Source organism: Lemur catta, chromosome 23 (assembly GCF_020740605.2).
Source record: "Lemur catta isolate mLemCat1 chromosome 23, mLemCat1.pri, whole genome shotgun sequence".
Taxonomy (NCBI): Eukaryota; Metazoa; Chordata; class Mammalia; order Primates; family Lemuridae; genus Lemur; species Lemur catta.
This window is the reverse complement of record NC_059150.1, coordinates 19,403,995-19,416,424: the sequence shown is the minus strand read 5'-3', so window position 1 is coordinate 19,416,424 and position 12,430 is coordinate 19,403,995. Positions and strand designations below refer to the sequence as shown.

Here is a 12,430-nt window from a genome sequence, read left to right as displayed (position 1 = left end):
AAAGAAGTATACTGTTTAGCTTTTACCAAAGTTAGCAAAGATTGAAACTGAGAAAAAATATTAAAACAAATATTATAACTTATATTCACCATTCACCATAGTAATGATCTTATATTTTGGTATATGACTTTTTAAAATAAATATTACCAACAGGTAAAAATTTTCCTTTGCTGTCTTTAGACTGTCTCAGGCAGAGTTTTTACCAGTGTATTTGTTCATAACTTGAAGGTTAATTTAAAGAAATGTCGGTTCTATCACTTAAATGATATACCTTTTAGAAGGGTTATTTAATTGAAAAAATGCCACATTGTTTCTTCCCAAGAAAAAAGGATACATTCCATTCTTGAGGTCTCCGTGTATACAGATACTGCACAAATAGACATACATCTGTACATATGTATTTATAGGTATATATCTAACAAAGGTTTGATTTTGTTAAAATGAGATCTTCCTCTTCTGATTCATTATTCTTAGTGTCTTTCAAACTGTACTGTCTCTCACATTTAATTCGTTCATCAAGCATGTATTGAGTACCTTCTGCATGCTTAGCTTTATGTCAGATAGAAAGAAGAAGAACATACAAAAGAAATATAAGACTGTCTCTGCCCTTCAGAATCTTGGGATCTCTTCTACAGGCAAGATAAGACGTGATACATTATTAAGTGATTTTTGAGACTCGTGCCAGAACCAATGGCACAGGTAACATGCCTTTTACATTTATGTAGAATATTTTAGAGCTTTGAAACACTTCCAGGTATTTGATTCTAAAAACAATCTTAGGAAGTACACATTATTAGGCCTATGTTAGTAATGAGGAACCTGAAATTCAGAATTTTAAGCAATATCTCTCAATCAAATAGATGGTGAGGGGAAGAGTCAAGACTTAAGCCAGAGTTTTCTGATTCTAAACCCAGTGCTCTTTTCAATATAGCACAGGAAACCAAGGACTGAGGTCCTCGACAAGCAACAGCCGGCCTTCTGGGGGAGGTTCAGCTAAACTGGACCACACCTGAGCAGTGTCCAGCCAAATGTCCAAATTAATTTTAGTCTGCCAATATGCATACTTCAGCGTAACACAGAGCACAACTACCATTTCCTTAATCTTAGTGCCTTTACCTCCTCACTAAGAGCTTTCCTCCCAGAAATGGGAATGCCGAATATAATAAAAATCTGGTCTAGCAGGATCATATAAATCTTACATCATAAATATAAACCTTAAAGGTCTGGTGTCTACTAATCCCTACACATTTTGTTTTCGCTGAGCACGGGGAAACCTAACTACCCCCCATCCTTTCCTAGCAACCACTCCCAACAACCGCTTATTTCAAGATGCCGATGATTGACCCTCCCCAGATTCTACAGGTTCACCCTGATTTCGCCACCCGACCGCAGCCCCTGCCCGGACACCTTCCCCTCCCGCCCAATGGCTGTGATACCGAGTTCAGGTTCCGCAGGTCCCGTCGCGATGCTGTCACACTGCACTGATAGATAAGACGTGACCTTTCCACTCCGTCCTTGGGGACCTCCCACTGGCCTCGCAGCGTAGCTCCAGACCCGGGAAACGGGCTCCCTGCTCAGGATCGCAGCCGCCCGCAGCGCGCGGTCCGAGGCAATGTCTCCGGCAGTGAGATCGCTGCTGGGCGCCCGGGCGGGCATCACTCCGCCCCATACTCCTGCCAACTGCAGGGCACTTGGTCCGGCAGCCAGTCCATGCCACCTCCCAGCCACGTCTGGGCCAGCCGGCCCTTACTCAGGACCCCGGTGACACCGTCGACGGCGGCAGCGAAAGCCAAGGCCACCCGCCGCTGGTGCCCATCGCCGCCAACCTCAGACCCCCTTAGACTGGACCGCAGAAAAGCGTTTCTATAGGAACCCCCTGGGGATCACGTGATGCACTCGGGCAGCCAATCGCTTCTTACCTCTGCCCGCGGCCCCGCTTTCGGCCCTGCCTCCCGCCCCCGCCTCCTTCACCCAGCCCCGCCCCTTTCCTGCAGAGAGTCTGCGCCTGCGCACTGTGCCCTGCGCGCTCCCGCCCTCGCGCGCTCCCGCCCTCGCGCGCTCCCCCGGGGAGAGCGGGGGCGGCGCGGGAGGCTCGAGGAGAGCGTGAACCTGAGGAGGAAGAAGCGGGGCGGGCGCGCAGGCCCAGAACCGCCCGAGCCGCGGCCGCCGGCGACGCCCCAGAGCGGAAGAGGGAAGTGAACCGGGCGCCGGGCTGCGGGCTCCTGCTGGGCTGGGCTCGCTGAGGTAGCGGCTGCACCGAGAAAGGCCTTTGCCGCTGGTGCGGATCGGGATGTCGAAGAACACGGTGTCATCGGCCCGGTTCCGGAAGGTGGACGTGGATGAGTATGACGAGAACAAGTTCGTGGACGAGGAAGACGGGGGCGACGGCCAGGCCGGGCCCGACGAGGGCGAGGTGGACTCCTGCCTGCGGCAATATCCTTGCGTTCGCCCCCTCCCCGCCCGGCGCTTCTCCCGGGACCCCGCCGCCGCCGGGACCCGCGGGGACGGACGCCCCGGGCACGGGCGCAGAGCTGCCCCCTGCAGCCCGCGGCGCGACCCCGTCTCTTGGGGTTCCTGGTTCTGAGAGGGCGGGGCCTCCCGTGTCCAGCGGGTCGCCGGGAGACCCGAGGGTCCCGCCCGCGGACGCCGGCGCTGCCCCGCGCGCCCCCCGCCCCGGGCCCCGGGTTGCGCCCGGTGCCGGCCTCGGATCGGGGCCCCCGGCCGCGCCCTCGCGGCGCTGGGGACGGCGTCGGGGCCGGTCTGACAGCCTGGTGCAGGGCGCCAAAGTTCTCCTCCCCGGAACTCTGTTTACTGGGGTCACTTGAGGTCCAGAAATCTCCGACTCGGGGATGTGCGTCTTTGCTTAGTGTCTTGTTTTGTGTTTTTGTTACTGGTAGCGTTGGGATAGTTTATTCCTTGTAGGATAGATGGGGCGGTTCACAGATTGCTCTGTGCGCTTTCAGTTCATGGGCCTTTTTTGTTGAAGAGAAATGAATCTGGCAGAATACAGAATGCACAGAATTTGTTAACCTAGATGAGGGGAGTGAATGCAAAACAACCAAAACTCCTAAGAAGGGAGCTTGGAGCCTTTTACCTGCTAAGAAAAGGACAATAGAAAAAAGACGGGGGATACATTGTGGAGAATCCCTGGAAATATTTAAAATAAATCCCAGTGAATAAAATAGAGGATGAGTCATTCGGATAAAGCAGAATCATTTTTGTAATCCTGAAATTGTTTCCATTTTAGTTAAAATATGGCTGTCAGTTCCTGGTTTCTATTTTTGCATATTTGAATATTCATAACTTCGAATTAGCATTTGCGTCACATCATTTTTAGAAAAATGTAAATGTTGCAAAAACCAAAGCTTGTAGTTTCAGAAAAATCTCAATTACTGGATTTTTATGCATTTCTAATTATTCTTGGATGTATTCATAAGGCTCTTTCCTCATCGATGTCCTATTGAATTATAGTAGCAAAATACATGAGTGAAAATATTTGGTGACAACTATATCTTGTCTAAAAGGCATGTAAATGTAACATTAAACATTTGTCAGTATATAGATGTCCCTTTGATTACTGCAACTTTCACAATTAGCTGTTACTGTTTTGCATTATTTAAATGCTTAACTGTTTTGGGTCTTAAAAAATGAGCCAGTTTACAAAAGGCGTGCTTCTCTACAAGTCCATGCAGCCTTGAAAATAAAAGCTTATCACCAAACATAGATTTTTTTGGTAAGACCTTTACCTTCAGAAGATAAGTCGTGAACATTGTTCTTCCTAAAAACATTCTTTGTGATGGGTAAATGATGTTTTATGAAACCCCAATGTATTTTAGGTAATTTGAGGTGACTCTTAAATGGTATTGCCGTATCCATCTCAGTGGATCTTTTTTCATCAATTTATTTTAAATTGTAAAGACATTGTCTCTTCTTACCCATGTCACAACCAGGAGAGACAACCCTGGTGGTGGGGTACTAGAGATGGAGGAACAAGTCAACTTGTGTGGTTTTCCTTTTAGGGAAATGACTGTACCTTCTGACAGTCTGATTGGCCTTCCGTTTCTCATGCTTGCTAACCCGCTGGGCCTTTCAAAGAGAGTCTAAATACAATAGGTATGGTGTAACACAGTCTGCCACCTGAGGGTCATGTGAATTATCTTCTGGAATGCCTCTTTTCTTCAATATTGAGAGATAGTTAATGTATATCATTCAGATTGCTAATCTGCTAGCATTTCAATTAATATAGAATATAGTTCAGTAGAAGTTCGGTCTGCATTTTTCCAGTTAGAATCACATATAAAGACATATTTTGGTTCATGGTAGGCTATTTTATTTGGGGGACTAATAATTCCGATATGTATTTTAGGGTTTCTTTAATACCACTGTAGATAATATTTGCATATGTGTCTCACTGGAAAATGAAAGATTATCAAGGTGTTCATTGGGTAGTTAGAGCCAAGGATGAAATAGTCTTTGCTTATTGAAAAGAAAGTCTAATGCTCTCTTTTGCTTTTGGCATTTTGCCTTTGACTGACATCCTAGAAACCAACACATCAAATTTCCAATATTGAACATAGTGACCATGGTGATTTTTTTATGCATGAAGTCAAATCTTAAAAATCAGTGGTTATAATGCTTTCTTGGGGCCACCTTTTGCTGTTATCCCCTTAACTTCCATCACAGGAAATATGACAGCCGCCCTACAGGCAGCTCTGAAAAATCCCCCCATCAACACGAAGAGTCAGGCGGTGAAGGTGAGTCACAAACCATAGCAGTGATCTCTGCTAATACCGTCTCCTTCTGACCAAAATCCTCTGAAATTGCACAAAACCAACAACTATTCTAACTATTTACTGTCTTTGACATGAAAGAGCTTATAATATAGTTTGACAGGTAAAAATTTCATATGCAAAAATTAACGTAGAGTTATAATGCTGCATGGAAGATATAGTAAGTTCAAATGACAGCAAAATCATTCCTGTGTGTTTTTAGAGAAGGCCACTCAGGCTGAGTTTAAGTAAAGTCTTGATGAATAAGTAAAACTTTTAAAAAGTAAACAGATTCTGCTTGCTTTTTGAAGATTTTTTTTCAGTTATACATATATTAAATGTTTATTATAGAAAGCTCAGACATATGGTAGGGTAAAAAGATAATTATGCATAATCCCACCACCCAGAGATAACAGTTACTACTTTGTGGTAATTACTGTGTGCTTATAGTGTTTTTCTGTGAGTGTTTGATTTTGTTTTTATAAGAATGGCATTTTATAACCTGTTTTGACTATGTAGCAGTGTACATGAGCTTCTTTCCTTAAGAAAGTCTATTTCTGTAGCATTTTTAACAGCTGTATATCGGTATGCTACAGTGGGTATATAACTAATCTCCTTTTGTCATATATTTAGATTTTTTTTCTGTTATAAACTACTGAAATGAATAATTTTTAGTATATTCTTAATTATTTTCTTTGAATAAATTCCTAGAAGTGAACCACTGGATCAAAGAATGCACATTTTTTAAAGGCTTTTGGTACATATAGTATTGCCAAATTGCTTTTCAGAAAAGTTGTGCAACTTATATTCCCTGCGGCAGTCCTTCACTAATTCTTAAGGACCTATTTACATACTTGTTTCAAATGAAGCCCATAAGCCTACCCCACAGTCCGTGGCTATTCATACATCCTAGGAGCTTTAAGAATCTCCTTAATTGAATAATAGTAAGTAATAGCTTAGGTAAATGCATAATAATTACCTAGGCAACATAAATTTATATTAGGGGAAACATTTCTTTGGTTTTTAAAAGTTGTGAGGGACATCATTGAAATTTCAGTTTTACCACCCTCTGCTTTTATGTGGGAGGTTAAAACTCTGCATGCAAAGAAATTTTTCTAAATCCAGTAATTGTATAGTCTTTAAACTGAAGATAACAATGGGTGGTAGAAACATTCTGTAAAATCCTGACCAGTAGGAATGCCAAAGGTATCACTTTGTGTTGAATAGAAGGAGAAACGAATTCTTAAAAGGGTCAATTAAGTGTTCCCTTTGCTTGGCTGGATGGGTAAGAAAATAACTTTGCTTTTGAAGCAGCCTTTTTGCCAAAGAAAAAAGATCATTATAAATGAACATCACTATATCTCATATTTATAGTCACTTGACTATAGATGTGAAACTTAAAAAGTTTTTAAGAAAAAAATTATCTTTGAAGGATAGTTGAAGGTGGAACTGAAACTTAGTTTCCTTGTTGGGGTTTTTTTTTTTTTAAGATCAAGAAGTAAAATTTAAGTGTGTTAATAAATTGTTAAATTATCACTTTGATCTGTTAGCAAATCCTCTCGGCTCTGCCTTCAATTATGTTAAGAATAATACGACCTCCAGTGCTACCGTGCTAACCAAATCCAGCCAGTATTCTTGCAGTTACTTCCTAGTTGGTCTCCCTACTTTACCTTGCCCCCGGCCCCCACAGCATATTTTCAACATAGACATCAAATTGATCCTCTTAAAATGTGAGTCAGTTTATATCACTGCTCTTAAAACCTTCCAATGTCTAGATAAAAGCCAAAGTCCTTACAGTGCCTGCAGGCCTTGCATGATCTATCCTCCCATAACCTCTGACTTGCTCTCCTGCTTTCCTCCCACCGCTCTGCTCCAGCCACATTGAGTCTTTTTGGCTATTCCTTGAACATACTGAACACACACTAATAACATTCTTTCCTCTGTCTGAAACACTTTCCTTAGATATCCCTAAGGTTTTCCGTTTTTCATCTTTTAGTTCTTCACTCAAATGTCACCTTCTTACTGTGGTGTTTCTGAAATTGTAAATCACCCCCACACACATATGTTTAAATGATCTGTTATTTATTTACCCCCAGGATCGGGCAGGCAGCATTGTTTTGAAGGTGCTCATCTCATTTAAAGCTAATGATATTGAAAAGGCAGTTCAATCTCTGGACAAGAATGGTGTGGATCTCCTAATGAAGTATATTTATAAAGGCTTTGAGAGCCCCTCTGACAATAGCAGTGCTATGTTATTGCAATGGCATGAAAAGGTAAGTTATGAATTATAAATCTATATAACTGGTTCCTTTATAATAAAGAATGACAGTGACAACCTCTCTCACCTAAATAACCATTTTGACTTGGTTATACATCTATCTTTATTATTATAAATAACATCCATGAAAATGATAGTTCAGATTTATGCTTACTGGCCTTGGTGTTCAGAGATTCTGATTTGTAACACTTATGTTCATTCAGTAATGATTATTCATTAAACATAATCTTGAATTTTGAATTAAGTTAAAAGTTTACAAAAGAAAATAAGCAATAAAAATCAAGAATTCTTTCACAGTGACCAAAAGGTGGAAACAACCTAGGATTCATCAACAGATGAACAGATAAAATGTGGTACACTCATTCATACCATGGAATATTATTCAGCCATAAAAAGGAGTGTGTTCTGGTACATCCTCTACCATGGATGAACCTTGAAAACATTATACCAAGTGAAGTAAGCCAAACACAAGAGTACAAATATTTTATAATTTCACTTACATGAAGTAATCTAGAATAGGCAAATTCAAAGGAACAGAAAGTCATTAGAGGTTACCAGGGACTAGGGAAAGCAGGGAATAGGGAGTTATTGCTTAATGGGTATAGAGTTTCTGTTTAGGGTGGTGAAAAAATTTTGGAACCAGTGGTGATGGCTGCACAACATTGTGAATATAATGCCACTGGATTTTACACTTAAAGATGGTTCAATTGGCCCTGAATCAAGGCCGGCAGTTTGCTGAAGCTGTTGGTTTCAAACAGGAGCCTAAAGAATTATCTTTCTATGGTCTGTTGGCCATTTCAGAACTTTGGAAATGTAATGGTCAATTTGTCAGAAAGAAACATCTGAGTAAACAAAAAGAAAAAAAAAGATGGTTAAAATGCCGCATTGTATGTTATATATTTTACCACAATTTAAAAAAGAAATCCTGGGGGAGGGGATCAAGAATTCTTAAATCCTTTTTTCTATTTTTATGCATATATTTTGTGATGTAAGGAGATGCTAGTACACTGTCCATCAAAAAAGGGGGGAAAGAGTAGAAGGGATTTTGAGCTTTGAATAAAAAGTTGATGAGGTCACCTTTAATACCTAAGTCTTATACTGGTACAAATATAAACAATAATATTTAAATAGAACCAACTACAGATAAAGGGTGTATTCTATAACATCTTACAATTCCCAAAACTCAGTTTTTCAGAAACTATAGCATGTCTGTTTTTAAGTGTATCTGAGTGAAAACACACACACATAAGATAAAAATAGATAGTAAAACTTGTTTAGCCTTGGTCAGGTCACTTTATCCCTCATATACTGTCAAAAAGAGCTAACATTTGTGGATGGGGTAACCGTTTCTCACAGTTTTCCCAAGATAGCCCCATTTATGTCTGTTGTCCCATCATAACTTTTGAATAGTCCCCCCTTTTACTCTAAAAGGTACCAATTTGGACAGTAGTGTATATGGTCATCCTATTCATGGAACTGTCTGTTTGCCAGGCACTATAGTATCAGTTTATGTTTCACTTAATCCTTACAACCCTATGAAGTATATAAACATCTTTATCAGATGAAGAGCCAGCTTGAATCTCAAACAGCCTAGTTTCAGTGGAGTCTAAGGATCATAGTGAACATTGATTGAGCACTTACTATGTTCCAAACACTCTTCTGAGGGCTTTATAAATATTAATTCATACAATTCTCATTAAAATACTAGGAGGAAAAACTTGCTGTTATTCCTCCTTTGTAGATGGGGAAACTGAGGCATGTGTTTTCATTTCTTTCTAACATCAGTCACAAGTTTTTGCCAATCTTATCCCCTAAGGGCTTCTGAAATCCACCCATTCGAATACATCTCTAATGCATCTGTTCACAGCATCTCTCTAGTCTGTTGCTATAGTTTCCTAACTGGTTTCCTAGCTACCAGTTTTGCCTCCTTCAAATCTGTTCTCTACCCAGCCACCAGAATGATCTCTTTAAAATCCAAATCTGCCCTTGTCAGTCACTTGCACGTTAAAGTCCAGGTTCCCACGTCTAGCCTCATCTTCCATGGCTTTCTTCCCCCTCCAGCTACAACAGTGCCAGCCTTTTCCCTGAATGCACCTTACCATTTCACACCTCCATATGTTTGCTCGTGATTTTCTGGTGTTGGTCTATCATTTAAAGTATTGTTTTCTCCAGGAAGCCTTACCCGAAACACTCCTCTATACTGTCAGGCTGGTATATGCCCCTTCTGGGTGCTCTAATAGCACCCTAAACATAACTCTCATTTCATACATTAAAGTTACCTGTTTATATCTGTCTCCTCACATGAGACCTAAAAATGCTGTATTCGTTCATTTTTGTATCCCCAGCATCTAGCACAATACTCAATATACAAAGATGCTAAGTGGAACAGAGGTAAACCAGAGCTTCAGATTCCTAATACGTAATCATGACTTTCAGTTTTTCAAGTTAGAGTCAAAGTTCCTAAGTTCTTAGCTACTAAATAATGTCTTCTTTGGGGAAAAAAAAACATCTGACAAATGCTGACTGATACAAATGAAAGTTGGGGTGGGTGATCGCAGTTTGAATTTTCTCCTGTGTATTGAGAATGAGAGATGCAGAATGTCCTAAATTAATATTTGAGCACCTGTTTTCGGCAAGAACATTATGCTGCATATTTTTAAAAACATTATTTAGAAACAATGTAAACCAGTATCTCACTAGAATATAAGCTCCTGAAGACAGGGACTTTAAAGGTTTTGCTTACTACTATGTCCCCAGTGCCACAAATAGAGACTGGTACATAATAGGTGCCCAAGAAGTATTTATTAAATTAATGAATTCAAAATCTATAGCTGGACACATTCTTTCTTTAAGAAAAATGTTTTACTTAATACAAGAGTTGACCATTTATGATTGTGCCAACATTTGCATTTTGGTTTGTTTTTAGGCGCTTGCTGCTGGAGGAGTAGGGTCCATTGTTCGTGTGTTGACTGCGAGGAAAACCGTGTAGTCCGGCAGGAACTGGACCTCTGCCCGGGGAGTGGGAGTTGCTGGTACAAAGACCAAAACAACCAAATGCCACCGCTGCCCTGTGGGTAGCATCTGTTTCTCAGCTTTGCCTTCTTGCTTCCTTTTTCATATCTGCAAAGAAGAATATTACATATCAGTTTTCCTTTAATGAAAATTGGAATAACACAGGAAATTTTGTTTCAATGGAGTTTCATCCTCTCAAAACCATTTCAACAATGTGTATACCAGTCTGTATATAGTATAATTTACATTCAATTTGTGCAATTTTTAACCCCTAATGGCTGGTTTCTGTTTTGTATTATTTTTAACTAATACTGAGAGATATGATCAGAATTTGAGGCCAGTTTCCTATCTCATTGCTAGCCAGCAAGTGATCTTTATTAAAAAATATCAGAGACTGGCAGCTATTAACATTGCAAAACTGGACCATACTTCCCTTATTTAAGCAAAATGTGTTTCCAAAATAAGTGGTGGGTGAACACCACTACCAAATCGCAGCTTTGTTTCTGCTTGCCTCCAGATTATCTTGCTGTGAGTTGACGTATGCTGCTTCCTCTCAGCATCCAGTAATCATGGCCTCTCAATTTCAGGGTTCAGGGCAAGAAGGCTTGCTCTATACAAATGTATCTATAAAATATCTGCTTGTTTGGCATGAACGTCAAAGTTTTTTTCCAATAATATGGTTCTGTTTGGGGAAACCACTCCAAATCAGACAGGATGTGGAAACTATTATGTAATTCAAACTCGGGGCAGCCTCTGACTGAAATACTATTTTCTTTAGAAATATAGTAGCTGCCTTAGACATTATGAGGTATACAACTAGTATTTAATACACTATTTAATATGCCCCATAAATGTCTTCAGTGTTCTTCAGGGTAATGTGGATCTCAAAAGATTTGGTTCAGATCCAAACAAATACACATTCTGTGTTTTAGCTCAGTGTTTTTTTAAAAAAGAAAATGCCACACAGCAAAAAATTGTTTACTTTGTTGGACAAACCAAATCGGTTCTCAACTAATGACCGGTGCTTATAAAAAGTTGTTATTATACAGTAGCTCCAAAACAAACCACCTGACCAAGAGGGAAATCAGCCTGTGTTTAGTATTTACATTGGACACCAGTTTCATAATCACTGACTTACGTGAAAACTGGTGCAGACATTCTATAAACTCTTCGCTGTTTTTGATACCTGCTTTTTGTTCTGTTTTATTTTGTAAAAATGATGAACTTCGGAAAATAAAATGTCAGTGTTGAATAATTTATTTTTCTCTTACTTTAATACTTATGAATGTACAGTTAATTAAGAGGAAAGATTCCCTGCTCCTACCACCAAGCCTTGTGCTCTTAACAAGAACAAATTTGGTGGGTTTATTAAGACTCTTATACAAATATAAGGTAATAGAGGAGGGAGTCATTAGTGATGTCAGAGCAGTACTGAAGCCTTTGGAGGGATTCCACGGCCGCCTGGGTGCCAGTTGTAGGGTCATTGCCCGAAGACCAGACTAGAATGTGCAAAGTGGCCCAGCAGCTGCAGTCATTTATTCCCAACTTCTAAACTCCTCTTCCTTACACCTCAGATCTATTTCTTATGCTGACCTGCTCACAGCAACCTCTCTGCTTTCCAGCTACACCTTACTAGATTCCTGCTTTAAAGCCTTTAAAAAGCTTCCAGGCCATTCAGAGGGGTATGGGTGAAGAGAAACTAAGCAATAGGTATTAATTTTATTTTTTGATATTTTTTTAGAGACAAGGTCTTGCTATATTGCCCAGGCTGAAGTGCCTTGGCTATTCACAGGTACAATCATGGCTCACTGCAACCTTGACCTGGCCTTAAGCAATCCTCCTGCCTCAGCCTCCCGAGTAGCCAGGACTGCAGGCGTTTGCCACTGTGCTCTAAGCAATAGGTATTAGAGGTAGTCAAGTAGATACAGCATAACCACTTAACAAACTTTAAAATGAAAACAAGGCCAGGCGTGGTGGCTCACGCCTATAATCCTAGCACTCTGGGAGGCCGAGGTGGGTGGATCATTTGAGCTCAGGAGTTCGAGACCAGCCTGAGCAAGAGCAAGACCCCGTCTCTACTAAAAATAGGAAGAAATTAGCTGGACAACTAAAAATATATATAGAAAAAATTAGCTGGGCATGGTGGCGCATGCCTGTAGTCCCAGCTACTTGGGAGGCTGAGGCAGAAGGATCGCTTGAGCCCAGGAGTTTGAGGTTGCTGTGAGCTAGGCTGACGCCACGGCACACTAGCCCGAGCAACAGAGTGAGACTATATCTCAAAAAAAAAAAAAAAATGAAAACAAAAGTAATACTGCAATGCTTTTTCATAAAATGCTTCTTAACATCACTTTCATGACTGAAGTGTTGGGGA

General features: G+C 40.8%; 1 protein-coding gene and 1 non-coding gene across 2 annotated transcripts; both read left to right on the top strand.

The window, feature by feature from the left end:
- The first annotated feature begins 1,993 nt into the window (after positions 1–1,993).
- Positions 1,994–11,314, top strand: ARPC5 (actin related protein 2/3 complex subunit 5). The gene is made up of 4 exons (XM_045536382.1): positions 1,994–2,433; positions 4,682–4,754; positions 6,866–7,042; positions 9,974–11,314. The coding sequence occupies exons 1-4, from the start codon at positions 2,291–2,293 to the stop codon at positions 10,034–10,036; spliced, it is 456 nt and encodes a 151-aa protein (XP_045392338.1). The 5' UTR covers positions 1,994–2,290; the 3' UTR covers positions 10,037–11,314.
- Positions 7,755–7,891, top strand: LOC123627181. The gene has a single exon (XR_006731182.1). It is a non-coding gene; the product is annotated as a small nucleolar RNA SNORA2/SNORA34 family (small nucleolar RNA).
- Positions 11,315–12,430: the final 1,116 nt, after the last annotated feature.